General features: G+C 42.8%; 1 protein-coding gene across 4 annotated transcripts in view; it reads left to right on the top strand.

Moving 5' to 3' along the window:
- LOC147626017 (protein IQ-DOMAIN 6-like) overlaps positions 1 to 4,662 on the top strand; it is a 60,587-nt gene extending 55,925 nt beyond the window's left edge. For 3 of the 4 annotated variants that reach the window (XM_086817581.1, XM_086817582.1, XM_086817583.1), the window contains exon 6: positions 3,474 to 4,285. In XM_086817581.1, the coding sequence (XP_086673707.1) occupies positions 3,474 to 3,881 (408 nt within the window). In that variant the 3' untranslated portion in view covers positions 3,882 to 4,285. Of the gene's footprint in view, positions 1 to 3,473 lie in introns of all 4 variants that reach the window. The other variant, XM_086817584.1, reaches the window with a different exon arrangement.
- Positions 4,663 to 18,034: the final 13,372 nt, after the last annotated feature.

Below are 18,034 nucleotides of genomic sequence, written 5' to 3'. Positions count from 1 at the left end.
TAGTTCCACCTGCTTCGGGTGACTGTGACCGTCTAGTTTATTGTTCAATATGTTTAATATGAACAATGGTTTCACAAAACAAAAAAAAAAGTGTATGAATTATTTCACCAGACCACCTGGTTAGACATTTGGGATATCCGCTAGCATGGTATGTCTACGGAAGATGCCATTCATTGGGTATTGAACAAATTGATGGCCAAGATAGCATATTGGAAGCTTTCTACATGGCTTTTACATGTGCGTCTCAGATCATTGTGGCCTATGTGCAATTTTACTTGCTGTTGTTGATTTGGCGTAAAATTGATATTGATACTTTTATGTCAGTGCCTTGGATTTGTTGTGGAAAACCAAGCATCATACAAGAGTACTGGGTCTTCTGAGACGACCTTTGGTCACACGGTGGACTAAATATACTTGATTTGCATTATCATCTCTTCGCAAGAAAGGCCACCATGATTCCCACTTTTTTTCAACTTCGGTATCCATAATGCCTGCAGACATGTGTGCTTCTATCAAGACTAGAGCTCATGGCAATTGGCACAAGTAGTGCTTAGTAAATTTGAAGGAAAAATTACGGGATGCCCTTATGCATCTTCCCTTCTTCATGATTGGAAATTAGCCTTGTCTTCTATATTCAGTGGCATGGTAGAGATGCAATGATTGGGAATTCTCTTTGATTGGAAAGCATTCATTGGGCTTTGGTGTTTCCTCAACTCTTGGTAGTATGGGAACCATGAAGGGCTTGCTTTTTGGCCTCCATTGGAGTTAACACTGTGGCGGATGTCGTAACAGATCAAGGATTTGTGTTGACTTTCCCACAAGCTTGTCTGAAACATAACTTGGGTCTGCATCACAGGCAAGCGTGGAAAACTATTACTACAATGTTGTGGCCTTTTGAACCCGTCCCACTGGTGGATGATCAGGACAAACTTCATGATTGGCAACTTGTTGGTCATAACAATCCTCTTCGATTGGATGCACTTTGGGCAAGTAATGTGTACAAATTGTTGATTCCTTCCTTGTGGATCGAGCCTCATGTTGATACTTTATGGGGAATGCATAAGAATACTAAATGGTGGAAACAAAGGCTTCGACTAATCTGGGGTTGTAAATTGCCTCTCAAAGAGATCTATTCTTATGGAGATGCCTTGTGAAAATACTTCTAGTTTCCACTTTTTTGGCAAAACGACATATCTCCAGTGATAGATATTGTAGATGTGGATGTCCATTCCACATCTTCTTTGGCATTGCACAGAGTCCAGGACTTTCTTGCAAGCACTACCTCGCAATCTCCAAGAACGTTTTCCATCCTTCAAAAAAGGAAAACTCTTTTGGATTTTTGGTGTTTTGCCATCTTGCATGGCTGGATTTGACACTTTCATGATCTGGATGAGATATTGGGGACTATTTGGAAGGCTAGGAACCATATTATGTTTCAACAGCCTTCTGTAGATGCTTATGCTTTCTTTCGTGTCAGTCTTCACCAGTTCCTACATGACTGTCAACACAACTGGAGGCTATTGATACCCTACAGTTTGAGGTTTTTTTCCACTGTTTCTAGCTTTCTTCATTGGATGACTTCTCATCCTCCCCATGTTTCTTTCTCCTTGGTAATAGAACACTGGTTTTTTACGTTTAAAAAAAGCATGTGAAATCCTGTGTGTCTGTGAGTTTTCTTTCTTTTCCTTCATGGCATAGTCTATAGCTACTTATCGTAGACGGGATTCGTCTGTTGAACCCAAACGCAAACAATTACAATCTAAGTTGCAGCCTCTCGCTATGACAAGCATTGGATCTCATGTTGCATCTTCAAATTAGATGGCATGGAGGACACTTGAAGAGTGATGCTTCAACCAAAAGATTCCTTTGCATTTGATGATTGTTGGTGTGGAAGTCTATCAAGTCTGTGTGTGTGCCTACGTGCATGTCACACATACACTTGACATAAACTTCTGCTTATCTCACAGACACGTGCACGCACATGCACAAGCACACACATAAGCACCACATGCACACAGAGGCCTATTCTGATGACTCTTTCTTTTTTCCAAGAATACGGAGGTTGATGTAAGGGCTCTCATGAAAGCAATGTCCCTCTATGGTTTGAATGTAGGATTGCATGTGAATTTTAAAATATCCAAGTTGCTCCCTTTGAAAAATTATGATTGGCATCAGATTTTGTGACTGCCACCTAATGAGATAGTCAAGCATCTAGGTTACTCCATTGGTTGGGAGTTGTCTTTGAAGGATGAGACTCAATGGGTGATGGGCAGATTCCACTGTAAAATTGAATATTGGAAATTATCTACGTGGTCTCTACATGTACGATTGTGGATAGTGTAGTTAATTATCATGGCATATGTGCAGCTTTATCTTCCACTATTACCTTGGTTGCATAAACAAATTGACAATTTCATGTCTAAAGCAATGGAATGCCTATGGAAAACCAAAGCGGATAGAAAAGAGCTACGTTTGCTAAGGCAAGAGCTCATATATTCACCCAAAATTCATTGTGGGCTTAATGTTCTGAATATTCATTATCATCTATTGGCAAGGAAGGCCACTCTTCTACCTGATTTTATAGAGCAAGTCAAGCCATGAGCACGTATGTTGGGAGCTATGCACACTAACATGCGTACAAATGCATATGGGCATTGGATTATCAATTATGATGATATAGTCTTTGGGCATTTCATTGGCCGTATTCCGGGCTCTTCATATGTGGCTGATCTTATTCAAGATTGGCAAGCTATCCTATGTAATCTACAATGGTCCGGTAGGCCTCCAAATCAGATGTTGTTTCAAAGTATTCACATGCCAACCCAGAGAGTCATTTCGGAAATGATGCAACCTTTTCAGCCAGTCCCAATGCTTGAAGAGGCAGAAAGACTTCAGGATTGGCGTTTTGATAGGCAACTTCCAAGATGTACTCCTGTGCCTTTTTACCAATTGTCTACACCCAAGGCTTACAAGTTTCTCTTACCGCCCCCATGGATTGAGGATCATGCAGATCACCTCTCACATATGTCGAAATCTCTTGCTTGGTGGAAAGCTGAATTGAAAAGAATTTGGAAGAGCGGATTGCCTCTCAAGCAATGACTATTTCTATGGAGATGTGTGGTTGGGGTATTCCCAGTGGGAGCTCTTTTGGCACGGTGGCATATTGCCGCTGCATCTTGTAGGCAGTGCACATCTTAGAGAGGCTTTCAGCCGTGATTTTGTACTCGTTCTTTCTTGCTTATTAGAAGTCCCTTTCTCTTCCGCCCGCCCCTCCCCCCCCTCCAAATTTTTATTATTATTGAACTTGCATGCACATACTTCATTAAACTCTTCATGCTCTTATTGTTTCATGTGTATGTGCGTGCGTGTGTGTGCGTGTGTGTGTGTGTGTTTTTTTTTTTTTGGGGGGGGGGAGAGAGAGAGAGAGAGAGAGAGAGAGAGAGAGTCCTTATCGGCAGTTGAAATCATCACAGTGGAGAGCAAATTCAAAGCTCAACTCAGGATCTTTTTTTGACTGTGAACTCGCCAACTCCACATGGAGTTGGATTTGGCTGGATCGTTGGATTAGTGGCCAACCTGATAAGAATCACGCCCCAAATCAGAGTTGTAAACAAGGTTCACAAACAGGGGCTCAGGAAGGCAATACAAGAAAGAAAATAATCGTGAAACGGCCAGCTGTGGTAAGTGTTAAAAAGTATGGGAACTCTAAGGTTTCTCTTGACACCTCTAAGGACAAGCACAAGCCATTTCCAAGAACGAGATCACCTGGAGGAAGTCTTCACACTAATACGGTTTCAGATGTGAAAGAGAAATTGGCCAAGACTCGGCCTTTAAAGCCGGATGCTGAGCCATCGCCTGGGCAGCATAAAAGGCAGTCTTGAAGCTATGTATCAAAACAGCAGCCGAGTAAGGATGTTAAAAGAAAAGTCTCTCTACCCAATCTCAGCTAGGTAGGATTGATCTCTGCAGTTTTCCTCTTTATAAAGGAGGCCCATGCAAATGCTAAAAACCAAATGGACCTTTTTGTATTGTTGATTCTATGTATCTCATTATATTCTTTATTCTTGGGATGATAAAACACTTAGGATCTCATTATATTCTTTATTCTTGGGATGATTCAACACTTAGTTTGAGGTGTTAGGGCTGGTATGGTTGATGAGTATGTTACAATTAGTGTGCTTTTGGATTTTAAGATTTCAGACCTGTATGTACTGTGGAAGCTAAGTAAATACCTACTTGTACTTCGGATTTTGAAGTTATTTTATCTAATTTGCAGTTAGTGTCCGAGGTTCAGCTTGCACTTTGGTTAAGCCCCAGTAAGTTGAAGCTCTAGTGTTGGGGGTGAGCTCTTCCTTTCTGTGTATTCGACCAACCGGGTCAACTCCCTCACTTGGAGTAACCAGTGTTGGGCAGATCTATACTCATGCTGGTGTATTAGTAAACTTGGAAGGCAATAATCTTAAGCTAAACAATGTGTAGAAGGCTGTATTCCAGACATCACACAGACAAATCCCTACTGTGGTGAAAGCACAAATCTACGTTCAAGTTACACCCATTGCTCCTAAGTCATATAATGGATGCACGTTGATGTGTTGACCCCATTTACTCTTGCATGCACATGCCGTCATCTATCTTTTAATCAGAAGATTTAGAGCTTCAAAAGTACTTACTAGCAAAACATACTCTGGCCATTGAGCTCCTTCAGTTATGTCAACTTTGGTACATTGTGAACATGGTGGCAACATCATCCAACCCGGTCTAATAGCTCCTTGCATGCACCTACTTCATTGCCACCATCCAACCCGGTCTAATAGCTACTGCAGGAAGAAGACAAGGAAAAGGCAACTAGTGTAAATAGTAAAAATGAAGTGTAGCATCTATATAAAGTCATAACCTAATATACATTTTGGACATTATGATGTAGAATAAATCCCACCCATAATACACGTTAATATGTTGAAGACGAGTGGTAAGGCTGTATGTTTGTGATTTTGCCACCCAAGACCAATGACATTGTATATATGTAGAACTCTGACCACCCCAATAATCTAAGATTAGGATGTTGTGAGCCAAAAGTCAAGCATGGTGCCTCTTTAAGAAATGACAAAGAAGCTAAAGCCTATATTCCTCGTTGCCCTTCATTCAGGAATAATGTTTCCCCACAATGCAATTGGCAGTTATAGTGTGTATTGATTCTCATGAGCTTTCACATAACCAAAAATGATGTACACTAGTGGAACCACCATATCAACTTTTTTCTTTTTTCTTTTTTCTTTTTTTGGGTCCTACCTTACGTAGGAGATACTCTGACAAGAGGGTCGTTTTTCTAGTCAAAGAAATGTTTGTTAACATGATTTGATCTTGTCTCTTTAATATGTTTGGTCATTTTTTAATCTTAAGTTTCCTATATTTTTGGTTATCAAATTATGCATTATTTAAAATTAGAATAGCCTGATTTAATTGACTCAAATGCATATTTTTGATTTGCTATAAAAATAGCAGTTATTCAAAATTATTGTAGGCTGCTTCACCTGACAAACCTACCACGATGCGCCCTACATAAGTGTAGTTAATGTTCAAAAACTCTATAAAGTTGGAGGTCACCTTTACATCAATCTTGGGTTGTGTCTAGAGGTTAGATAAAGAAATATTATTTTTATTTTCTCTCTTGGATGATGGTGTTAACATTGGCCAATTCAACAAATCTTAATCTCTCTCTCTCTCTACAATCAATGCAAGCCTTGGCTTTTTGTGAAGCCGGCCCTTCAAACTCATATCTTGTTAGCTCTACAAGGTTGGTCATGCTGATGTTCTATGGCAGTGTGTCAACCTCACACCGACAAGTTGCCACACCTGGTCAAAGATGCCTACGAAGGACTTGGTGGTGGTCACTATCCAGGACACATCTCCGGTGACCTCTTGTTCCAGCACGGCCTACGGTGGCCAACCATGTTCAAAGATTCTATCGAGTTTGCCAAGCCGTGTGAAACGAAAAAACCATGGACCTCGGGAAGCGTGTTGAACAAAAAAATACAGATGCGAGAGAGAGACACTAGATTAGGTCCTAACTGTCCCCCCCAAGTGTGTGCCAAAAGCAACTCCACTTGAGTATTTATAGATTTTATTACTTCAAAAATAGGTTACATGGCTATTTTAGTCCTTGCTTACTCTACAAGCTTCTTTTACAAAAAATGGATGATAAAATATTTGAAAAATCTCACTCCCGTGATAGTCCTCTCTCGGTTGAGAAGACAACTATCCTCGGTTGTAACTATCAGCACACATAGGTGATTAAACACATTAATCGTTTCCACATTGGATTCACTCACAATGTCTTTACATATATCGCATGTCTCTTAGAGTTGATCGAATTCACTCACAATCAAACTCACACAACCTTTACATGCATCACACGTGTCTTAGAGTTGATCAGACTCACTCACAATCAAACTCCCACATTGGATTCACTCACAATGTCTTTATACCCATCGCATGTCTTCACAGAGTTGATCAAACTCACACCATACGTCTCACACGTGTCACAACTGGTTGGATTCACTCACAATCAACTAGGGTCACCCTCTAAAGAATTAATCAGATTCACCCTTATTTCTTATACCACACTTAGGTCACCTTCTCAAGAATTAATCAGAAGATTTGATTGGATTCACTCACAATTAAACTCACACATTTCTTACATGCCTCACACATATCATAGTTGGTTGGATTCACTCACTCTTATACCACACTTAGGTCACCTTCTCAACAATTAATTAGAAGAGTTGATTGGATTCACTCACAATCAAACTTACACGTTTCTTACACGCCTCACACGTGTCATAGTTGGTTGGATTCACTCACAACCAACTTGGGTCATGATAAGTTTTTTTTTTCAAGAAAAAGATCCTTCAATTAGTTAAAGAAAAAACAGCCACAAAGGGCTAGATACAACCACAAAGGGCTACATACAAACTTGCCTCATTTAAGAGTGGGAATCAAATGATCATGAGAGGAAGAGAAGCTTTTCCTCCGGCTAGCCGCTTTGTGAGGAGAAGGCTCTAACTACCACCTCTATCTATGAGGAAAGGGCCATGCCTCCAAAGTCTCAAGAAAGCTTCTCGCCGCTTCCGTATGCGATCAGAACCTCCCTGTAACTTCCCCCACTGACCGCGAAGGGTGTGAATGATATCAAGCCATATGATCCTGATGGTCTCTGCCGATGGAGTGTGGGTACCCATGATGACCTCGCTGGCATCTAGCATGCCAAATGTGCCAGGCTGTTATGCTACTACTACTGCTGCTACTGCAAATCTCCCATCTCTAGGTCGATGCCCTATCCATAGCAAAGATGCAGAGAATCCGCTACCAAATCTATTGTGCCTTCGGGTGATCCCAAAGGCAATGTCTTTGAGTCTCCTGGAGGTGACTGCACCACGGGCATGCACCGCGGGCAAGTCGACCACCAACTGCTAGCCAACTGATCACCAAACTCCTATGTGCCATCAACCAAAGAAAGAGGTTGATTTTTCTTGGCCGAAAGCTGTCCTAGAGTCTCTTCCAAAAATCTGAAAGGAAATGTTGTGAGAGGCCCTGAGACTGCCAATGTGCTGCTGCTGTCGATGTGCCATCTATCTCAGGCATCTGGATCTTGCAGCCTAGCCGCGCAGTATATGCAAAGAAGGGGGCATCGCCGATGCTAAATCAATATGCCATTCCCGTGATCGAAAACCAAACACCCTCACCCTCTGCAAGGTGCAACCACTAAAATCTTCCAAGGGAAGCTCAGATCTCTCTAGTCTGCCCATGGGATCCAATAGAGAAAGTGAGCATACCACTGTCCTCATCTGCTTTGTGGACCGCCATGAGGATATCGTGTCTGGTAAACATGCCTAGCCACACTGGGGGGTCGGGTCTGGGGGAGTCAGCCATGTCAGTGTTGAGCTTATCTCTACCCCGGATCCCTGGCAGGCCTCTCTCCTGCACCTCCGAGGGTAAGTGCCTGTGGTGGGCGATCCAATCTCCAAGAGACCTGGTTGGCCCCATGCTCAAGGCGCCCCAAGAAACATGCAGTTAGGCCCTTAGAATAAGGCCACTGGGTAAACGGATCAGGGGGTTCCAGACCAAAGGCTACCGAAGCTGCTCCTCTGAGGTATCTGGAGCTATCTATCTGAGGGCAAGCCTAAGGTGCTCTCAAAGCATGAACTAAATTGGCTGCAAATTTATCCTCAAAAGCCAGGCTAAAACCATGGGCTCACATCTCTGTCAAGATCCATCTGGTACTCTGCCGGCTAAGGGCCCCCGGGACTCGGAGTGCGAGCTGAAATGCTAGCCAATAGGAAATCCTTCCAGGGCTCACCACACTGGGATGGAGGCCTCTAACAATCAGCTTGCCCAGCAAGGCGCGGCTCTGAATAGTGGAGTCGATGAGGCCTAGCCCCCCTCTACGATGTGGTTGAATAATCACTCTCCATGACACCTTGGCCCTAGCTGGCCTCCCATCACTTCTAGCCCATAATAAATTCAGGATCAATTGTTGTACCTAGCCAATACATGCCCAAGAAAAGGCCCAGTATGAAGTGATGTACCACATGGTGGAAAGAAGTACCTGGTTCCCCACCACCACTGTTGCCTACTAGGGAGGGAGAGCCTCGCTGAGCTCCAATGTAGAAGCTTCTTCCAAATACTCAAAAGAAGCGGGGTGAGATGTCAATGCCAACTTGGCAACTGAGATATCAATGCCACCCGGCTACTCGAGAGAGATATTAATGCCAACATGGCAATCGAGATATCGAATTGGGGTGCCCCTCAGGATCCACTAGAAATCCTCAACTGGTCACCAAGTCGGGGCGTGCTGAGCCTACCCAAAAACCACAAGACTTGTGCCAGTTGATCTGTGCTCCTGATGCACCGCAGAAAACCTCAATTGCCTCCGCAAATCTTTGTACATTCCCCACATCTCCTACAAGAAAAGCTCATGTGTCGTCTGCAAACTTTGAGTCCAGTAGCTCCTCCTCCTACGTGCGGAGGGGAGGACGCAATCCTTGAATCTCAGTCTGCTAGTAGGTAGAGAGAAAACTAATCATGGCCTCGGCAACGAATAGGAAGAGGTAAGGTGCCAAAGGATAGCCTTGTCTAACTGAGCGGGAGAGGGGGAATCTGTCGCCACACGGGCTCCCTAAATGAGAACCTAGTTGTGTGAGGCTAAGTAAAATCCTGAGACTCCACGAATCCACTCCATGGGGAATCCCATCCACCTCATAGTTCCCTCCAAAAAGCTCCAATCCACCCTAACATAAACTTTCTCAAAGTCTAGGAGTAGCACAATGAGGTCCTACTACCACATCTTGGCCGAAGCTATCGTCTCCTAGGTGGTAAAGATGTTGTCCAGAATGCTCCGATCATGAAGAAAGCCGGTCTAAGTGTTGTGGATCAAATTTGGGAGAAAAGGCTGAAGTCTCCTACTGATGGCCTTGGCCCCCAAGATCTTATAGGTTATCCCTAGAAGAGTGATGGGTCTCCACTACCGGATCTCCAATCTATCACCACCCTCCTTGGGAATTAAGTGAATCAAGCCCTCTAAGAGCCTCTCTTGCATGGCACATGTGATCATAATCTCATTGAAGGCAGCTTGAAAGCCACCTTCCACGAGGTCCCAATGGCGAAGAAAGAAGGAGACTAGCGTCCACCCCCAGGCATTCGCCCCTAGGAAGTGTCATCAATGCTTCCACACTCCTCAATAGTAAATGGTGTCACAATAAGAATGACTGAAGAGAAGGGGGAACCACCTCCCTCGTATGCCGCCATACCCTTTTGCATGCGTCCACCACCTGTGGAGATGCTAGGGCACCAGTGAGGAGGGATCGAAAAAAGTCCGTGGTGGCGATGGCTTTTACCTAGGGGTATCTGGAACAATAGCTCAAGCGGCGGCAAGCTGACTCTCAATCCACTGGCGAGGACCTCTCTTGAAGCCGCTGTAAAGAGGCAAAACTCCTCTCTTGCTCATAGAAACCCTCTAATCGGCTCTCGGCTGCTTTATGCAAGAAACTATTGATCTTCCTTAAGCCCTCATCTAATATGCACACAGCAGAGCCTAAAAGGAAATTCAATCCCGCCCATATCTTCTCTATCCTGGTGCATATCTCAGGGTCCTGAATGAGGCTGTCCGGAATCCTCAAGCTCACATGCCTATCATGCCTCTAGGGGTCCTCTACGCACAAAATAATTGAGGTTAGAAAATTAAGTACCTACCAAAATACCAATCATACCCCCTTGGCTGCAAGCCCACTCATCAACATAAAACCTGTGCCGGTGCACCTCCTATCCGATATATCGAGAAGCAATAGCTCCTAGGGCTACGCCCAAACTCTGGAAGATACCAAGGGTACTGTCCCCTGATTGCAAGAATCGTCTCCTCCCAGGCTGAGTACTCTGCTCCTGAAACTGTGGTCGTGCCACCTCCAAGTCTTTCCTCTGCAGCCTCTATCATGTTAAAGTCATTGCCCAAGCACCAAAAGTTAGCCTGAGGGAGGGCCTGCCATATTGAACTCCAAAAGAGCGCTCTACCTGTAGCAGCGTTCGAAGCATAAATGTTGAGGAAGCTAACACTATCCTCTCCAATAGTAATGGTAATCCACTGTGCACACCCCGGGACAATGACTCCTGAGCCAACTGTCGGCGCGGCAACTAATCACTAACAAATATACACACCCTTCCCAACGTCCTTGAGTGGCTGAAGGATGGGGACCACAAAGTGTGACTCCTGCCTAATCACTAACAACTATACACACCCTTCCCAACGTCCCTGAGTGGCCGAAGGATGGGGACCACAAAGTGTGACTCCTTCCTAGAAGAATCTTCCCGCATTTGCGGGTGCGCCCCTTCGAGAGATGATGCTCCTACAGGAAAATAATGTCTATGGGTCTCCCCACTATAGCCCTCTACAGCTCACCTCATAGGACGCCTCATCTTTGAACGCATTGAGGCCCCCTTAAACCTTGATTGTTCCATGAGACAATCCGCATATCAATCTCAGTGTGATGCGGCACTAGCGGAATTGCCCTCCACTTGAAGAGTCTTGGGTCAGGGTTTAGACGGGGAATAATCACAATCTGTGCGGGGGCGTAGGCATGCTTGGTGGGCACTAATCCTGTCCTCCATGTCATGCCACTCTGTGGTGTCACCTGCGCCCTTGCCCCCACCTGCTGTGCACCCCCACCTTCCCCCCTGTTGCGCTACTGCCGCCTTCCCTTGCTCTACCGCCCCCCCTTCATCACTTTGCTACCCACTCCTCCCCCTTCTTCGATCTGTTGCCCGCCCCCCCTTCCCTTTCGCTACGCCTTCCTGCTATGCCCCCTTGTTCACTCTTTTTCCTGCCCCCCCTCTACACGATCCTCCCGTCCTTTTTGCCCCTTGTCCGCTCTTTTGCCCGCCCCCCCTCTTTGCTACCTGCCCCCCTTCGCTCGCTACGTTGCTTAGTAATGCCCCCTTCCCCCTCTTCTTTCTTTTTTGAACACCCCCCGTCTCTTGCCTCCCCCCCCCCTTTTTTCACAGAGCCCTCCCCCCCTCCCTTTTTTCTTTCCATTCTTCCCTTCGTTTCCCCGCCCCTCTCCTCTCTCCCCTCCTATGCGGGTTGGTGCTTCTTGGCTTCTAGGGTTTTTAGCTTTATTCGCAAGCTTCGGTCTATTTTGTTCTTCTCCCTTAGGAGGACTCCATGGCAACCGCTCCGTCATCCCTGACCGAAGCCACCCTTGCTTGCATTTCCTTCTCTGGAAGCAGATTTTTAGGTTCTTGCCATTATTGTTGCCTCACTTGAGGCCTCCACCCTGGTCTGCAAAGTTGTTGGTAGAGCCGCCCTGCGCGCAGACAGCTTAGGGATCTTTTTCAAGCCAGACTCATTGGTGAACCTATAAAGATCACCAATATTTACCCTCTAGGACATGGATACTAGCAGGTGGAGTTCGACGTTAGACCGAGTCATGCAATTGAGTCCCCTTGCACTATGTATGGCATAGGCCTTCATTACACGATGGTGGCAGCACAGCTTCGATCCACCGTTTCACCCATTGGCTAGCGTTTTGAGCTTCCCAGTGTGGCAGTTTTCTTTCCACACCTTAGGAAGCAGTACCTTCCTAAGGTGTGGCAGTTTTCTTTCCACACCTTAGGAAGGAGTACCTTCCTCTCTCCCGGTGATTGGTGGTGCCACTGGCAGAGTGATGGAGTCCCCCCCCCCTTATCACTGCCTCGGTCCTTGTGAGTGCAGTGGGGATTCCATCCCCCTGCATATGTATGGCCTCGCCAGAGTCTATACCACCTTGTATATCCATTCCTGGCCTCCGAGGTGACCCCTTAGAGCAGCGTGTGGAGTATTTTGGCCTTCCGGGCCAATGTTTCACTTGTAAACAAATGGGTCATTTAGCTAGAGCTTTCCCTTGATGGCAGTCCAAGAGCCCGCCTTCGGTGGTTCCTCCCCCCGATACTTGTGTTGACCCTAACCAAGGGGTAGAGAGAGTGGCAGGCCCTTTGGCAACAGAGCACCAAGCCTCGACTTTGGTGACCCAACGGACGGTGAGTGGCAGACGGTCGCACCATCCCCAAGTTGGGAAAAGACCACTAGAGCCGAGCGCTACATTGTTTTGTGTAAGGTTGGCACAGATCTCAGGAGGATTTGGTTTTGTTAGATAACTATTATACGAGCATTTATCTAAGCATTTTTCGATTGGTGACGTGCCCTCTCCAGTCCTGGAGCGGGCCCCTCCAACCCCACCAGTATGGCGGCCAATCCCTCGTTTTGAGATTCTCCCCTGACCCCCAGTGTTCTAAGAGGCCAGCCGGGCTCTCTATCTCATTGAGGAAATTGACCATTTTGAGAAGGCATTTCTCTATATATTTTGCAAAAAACAGCTAAAACTTGAAAATTTTGAATAGGATTCTTCTCCTTCTCTCACAAATTTGAGCAAGCTTTGCACAAATTTAAACAAGTTTTGGGCTAAGTCAAACCTATCTTTTCCCGAACACTACTCAACAATAAGAGTGTTTTTTTTAAAGATTTTATTTTACTATCTAATTATTAATAGTTAAAAAAATTGATGAAATGATGAGTCTCCTTGCCCTTTCTATTTCCACATGCATATCCTCTATTTGCAATATTTTACTATCTAATTATTAATAGTTAAAAAAATTGATGAAATGATGAGTCTCCTTGCCCTTTCTATTTCCACATGCATATCCTCTATTTGCATGCAATATTTTTTCTATTTAAGGTCCCTCAGGCATGCATTTCGCCTGTTCCCGCATCTCTATGTTGCATACGGATTGACTATTCCTTTCCCTCTCTGCATCGCATGCCTTTATCTCCTTGTCTTTGCTCTACACAGAGTCTCTCTCTCTCTTTTCTGCCTTTTCTCTCTCTATGGGTGGCAGGCTCCTGGCTACTCCCTCTCCCCCTCTCTACCCACCACAGATTCTCTCTTTGTCTCTCTCGATCATGATTTTGATGTTTTGGTTGTCATATGGAGGAGAAGCGGGTAGCCTTGGGAGTTGCAGTTGTCGTGGGGGAGGAGCGCGTAGCCATGGGCGTTTGAGGTCAAGGTTGCATTGAATGGAGGGGAGGAGGGAGGCTATATTAATTAAATGCCATGTCAATGACATTTAATTAATACACCCATAAAAATTTATGAATATACATTTATAAAAGAATAAATAAACATGTTACAACACAAACCTAGTAAAGGAAGCCCTATAATTGAGAGATTATTACCTTGATAACTCGTGACACTAGGCTATGCTCGTAGTCCAACCACCATCTCGCACCCAACTCATACACTTAAAAGGGTTTCCAACCAGTTAGTGGAGTAGTTCTCCCATTTTTGGCACTTGTCCCATTTAAAATTTAAAAAAGTTGCTAACCATTCTAGTTGTAAGCAAAGGAGTAGTTCTCCCATTTTTGGCACTTGTCCCATTTAAAATTTAAAAAAGTTGCTAACCATTCTAGTTGTAAGCAAAGGGTACGTGTGAACAGGCCCTTGGAAGGCCTCATAAGTACATGTTTCACCTCTTCCAATTTTGGCACCTAAACTTTCTTTTTTTCCAAAAAACAAGAGATGATTCTTTAATTAGTTTAAAAGAGATGTGCCTAGAAGAAGACAGAGTAGTACAAACATTACAAACCATTAACACTAGTTTGGTAGCTCAACACGACACAAATATGTCTTTTCTGGGATTTACTCTAAAAATTTCATATCTTGTGAATGAGAGCGATATTTTATCATTTCTCTTCTAAAGCATGTCTTTATGAATGTGTTAAACCTTAGAAGATTATCAAAATGATGAAAATAACCTTAAATATAATTGATAAATCACCATAAGTAGAGGTATATCTAGCATTATAATCCAAAAAAGTTATGAATTTACAACGTAGGTTCTTACATGCAAGAAAAAAATGATATTGATTCATCATCAATTTCTCCTAAACCTTACATAGTATTTAAGAGATGAGAGAGAGATTTTTCATGACAAAAAAAGTATTGCATTAATAATTAATTCATTTTTTTTGTAGAATCTCTTTTAGGTTGTTGTCTTTGACACCCAAAATACGATAATAGTGTGAGCTTATATGGTGATTTACTTTAGTTATACTAATAAATAAATATCTTCACTAAAGTAATCGGTCAAGAATTCATATCTAAACATTTTTTAATTTAGTTAAAAAATAAGGTGATGGTCTCAACTTTCAAAACGCATTGATAATAAAATAACATATATGAACCTTTGCTTATATTTGGATCATCTAGTGGGAAACTTATGAAAATAGTGTTTACTATTTAAAAAATGAATAGGTATTCTACTTAAAGCCTTATGAGATGCCTAAAAATGCTTGAAGTAGACTCTTATTCTATAGTAATAAATATGGCTCAAAATTTATAAACTTTCTTCTAAAACAAAGTGCCTACTAAAAGGATAGATGTATATGTGATTAGCTCTCACAAAATGCACCAACAAAGCATAACATTATACAGAACATGTTGGTCCTAGTCTATGATTATTCAATTAGCTATAAAAATCCTTAAAGTTAAATTTTTTTAGATAGTTAAATACCTTAGAATTTTCTTTAGGACCTGAATTTTGGACTTCTAATTGATTTTTGAGCCTAAGATAGATTGTATTACACCATAGATATGTTTGTGAAGTAATGCACAAACAATGCGAAATTGGCTAATTAAAGCCTTTGATCCAAATATAGTCCAAACAGCTTTGCATTATGACTATGTAAAGTCTATGAATTCTTATGGAATTGAAAAGCCTAGACGTAACCAATGTGATCCTAAAAAACCCTAATTTTCTTTCACTATGTAACCTGATGATATGAAAAAGGAAACCTTTGTTCCAAATAATTCCATAAAGTTGTTCATAGTAATGAGGACATAAATATATCCATGGACACATTTCTGTCCTATTATTACCAAACTAGTGTTAAAAAACACAACATAGAGAGGTGCTTTCTCCATGGTTCGCTGCTCTCAGAGGAAGGCTACAATTCTAATACAAAGGTAGAAGGCCACACACTAGGGACCTACTCTGACATTGATAGCAAAGCCTACCAGCCTCCAAAGAGTGGGGCTAGCCTCCATTAGGATCCTTTGGCATTTTGAGGATCTAGAAGGGTCATCTCATGCCATCAAAGATATGAGATTAGTGAGATGAGATCATAGTTTTTGAGAAGTAGGATCAAAGATGTCGACGACGGTTAAAGGTGTGAGATCGGTAAAATCATATCATGATTTGAGAAGTAGGATTGACAATCAAAGATGTGCGATCATTGAGGGTCAGATCACAATTTGAGAATTAAAATTGGTGATCAAAGACATGAGATCAGTGAGGCCGGATCGTGATCGTAGAAGTTATATCAACAATTAAAGATGTTGAATTGTGTGGAAAATAGGATCTTCCAGTATAGTCGAATCTCACCATAATCCAAGGAATTGTGTTAGGATTTCAAAAAGAAAAAAAGAAAATATATATAAACCTGCCATTTTTGTGCATAATAAAAATAATTTTAAAATCTCATAATCCTACCCTAGCCCTTTGTTAACCATACTATTAACATTGTTTTTAAGCGTGGTTACGCTTCATGTAACTCATTCTGATGTAACTATGCTAAGCACTTCATGAAAAAGATATATGGGATGACCGAGTTCATGACTTGTGTAATGTCGGCCCACAAGAATAAGCCTAGCATACTATTAACCATACTATTAACATTGTTTTTAAGCGTGGTTACGCTTCATGTAACTCATTCTGATGTAACTATGCTAAGCACTTCATGAAAAAGATATATGGGATGACCGAGTTTATGACGTGTAATGTCGGCCACAAGAATAAGCCTAGGTGTACATAGAGCTAGGGAATTAGTTTTGGGCCCCCCAATGGTTAAATGGGCAGCCGGCCATTGTAAAAAGAGAGCTCATGTATATAATGAAATATGAAAAGGGGCAATCCCATTATGATAATTGAGTTTTCCTCTCTCTCTCTCTCTCTCTCTCTCTCTCTTCTTATGGCTATGGTGGTGAGCTTGCATGTTTGTGTGCTTACTTGCTTGATTGTTGATGTGTGCATGTAGATGATGGTTTCTTTGATTGCTTCTCCTTCTCCCTCCTCTTGTCTTCTCTCCCATCTTCACTATTGCACACATGAAGGCATGGAGTAGTGGTTGAGCTCACCATATCTCCTTCTTTCCTTGCTCCTTACATAGCTTGTGGAAGCTGTACTTGAGTGATACAAGTAGTGGTGGAGTGAACCCCTAGCGGCCTCACATAGGGGAGTTAACCCTCATAGGGTTGGCTAATTGCTAGTTCCCAAACCAACCCTTGGATAGCTCTATTTCTCTTCTCCTCTCCCAGTCTCTCTTGTGCAAGAAAGCATGTTCAATTTGGTGAACAGTCCCCTCCCCCCAAAAATAAAATCCCTAATCCTTCCCTAGCCCTATGTTTTTGTGCACACACTCTGCCTACGTACACGTGCGTGCACCCACTTTTTCACCCTCACATGTATCCCACATGCGTGCACCCATTTTCACCCTCACATGTATCCCACACATGCCTGCACCCATTTTTTCACCCTCACATGTATCGCACACATATGTGCACCCATGTTTTCACCCTTATGTGCATCCTAGACACGTGCACCTAGCACTCTCATATTCACACACACTCATTTGCCACCCCACCTATGCCGACAACCATAAAGCCCCCCTCTATCCCCCCTTTTTAAAAATTTTCTTCTGCTCTTCTTTTTATTTTATTTTATTTTTTTAAATTTTTATTTTCTTATCCTCGCTCCTTTTTTATTAACTTATTTATATATTTATATATAAGCCCTCCCCCTCTTTTTGCTTTTCATGGTTTTAAAAAAAAATAAAAAGAAAAAAAATCCTCTTGCTTTTATTTTTTAAAATTTACTAAAAAAAAGAAAGACATTCTGACGAAGAAGCAACTGAACAATTCATATTACAAATAAAGAATCTACAAGATCAAATGGTGATGGGATGAGGATCACTAAGTCCAATGAAGAACTGGCATAAAGGTGTATAAGGGTTTTGCCCCCAAACTAGGATGGTTTGGTGGCCTCATCGAATATGCAAGTGTGCAAAACCTACCTCTTACTTTTGAGGAGTCTGGCACAATGTTGGTGGAGGAGGAGATGCCTTTCAAAGCCAGAGATAGTAATTACACTAAATCCTCTGTAAATGTAAAGAAAGGTAAGGAAGAGGGCTTCGATAACCCCGATGCTTTTGAAAATAAGAAAAATCTAAGGCAAAGTGTTTATATCGTGAAGCTTGGTCATGTGGTTAAATCATGTAGACCAAAGGAAGCAGATGAAAAGAATGGCACTTTGACACCTTGGAAGAAGGATTCTAGGAACGGTGTTGAAGAGGAATTGGAGCTATTTATGGTAATAGCGGAAATATGTGTAAAGGTAGAATATTCCTCACATCAACACTGGAGAATCGTGACATATGACTAGTCAAAAGGGTTAATGT

Source organism: Cibotium barometz, chromosome 23 (assembly GCF_041138505.1).
Source record: "Cibotium barometz isolate CiBa-2024 chromosome 23, ASM4113850v1, whole genome shotgun sequence".
Classification (NCBI taxonomy): Eukaryota; Viridiplantae; Streptophyta; class Polypodiopsida; order Cyatheales; family Cibotiaceae; genus Cibotium; species Cibotium barometz.
The sequence above is the reverse complement of the archived record's forward strand: the minus strand, read 5'-3'. Positions and strand labels throughout refer to the sequence as shown.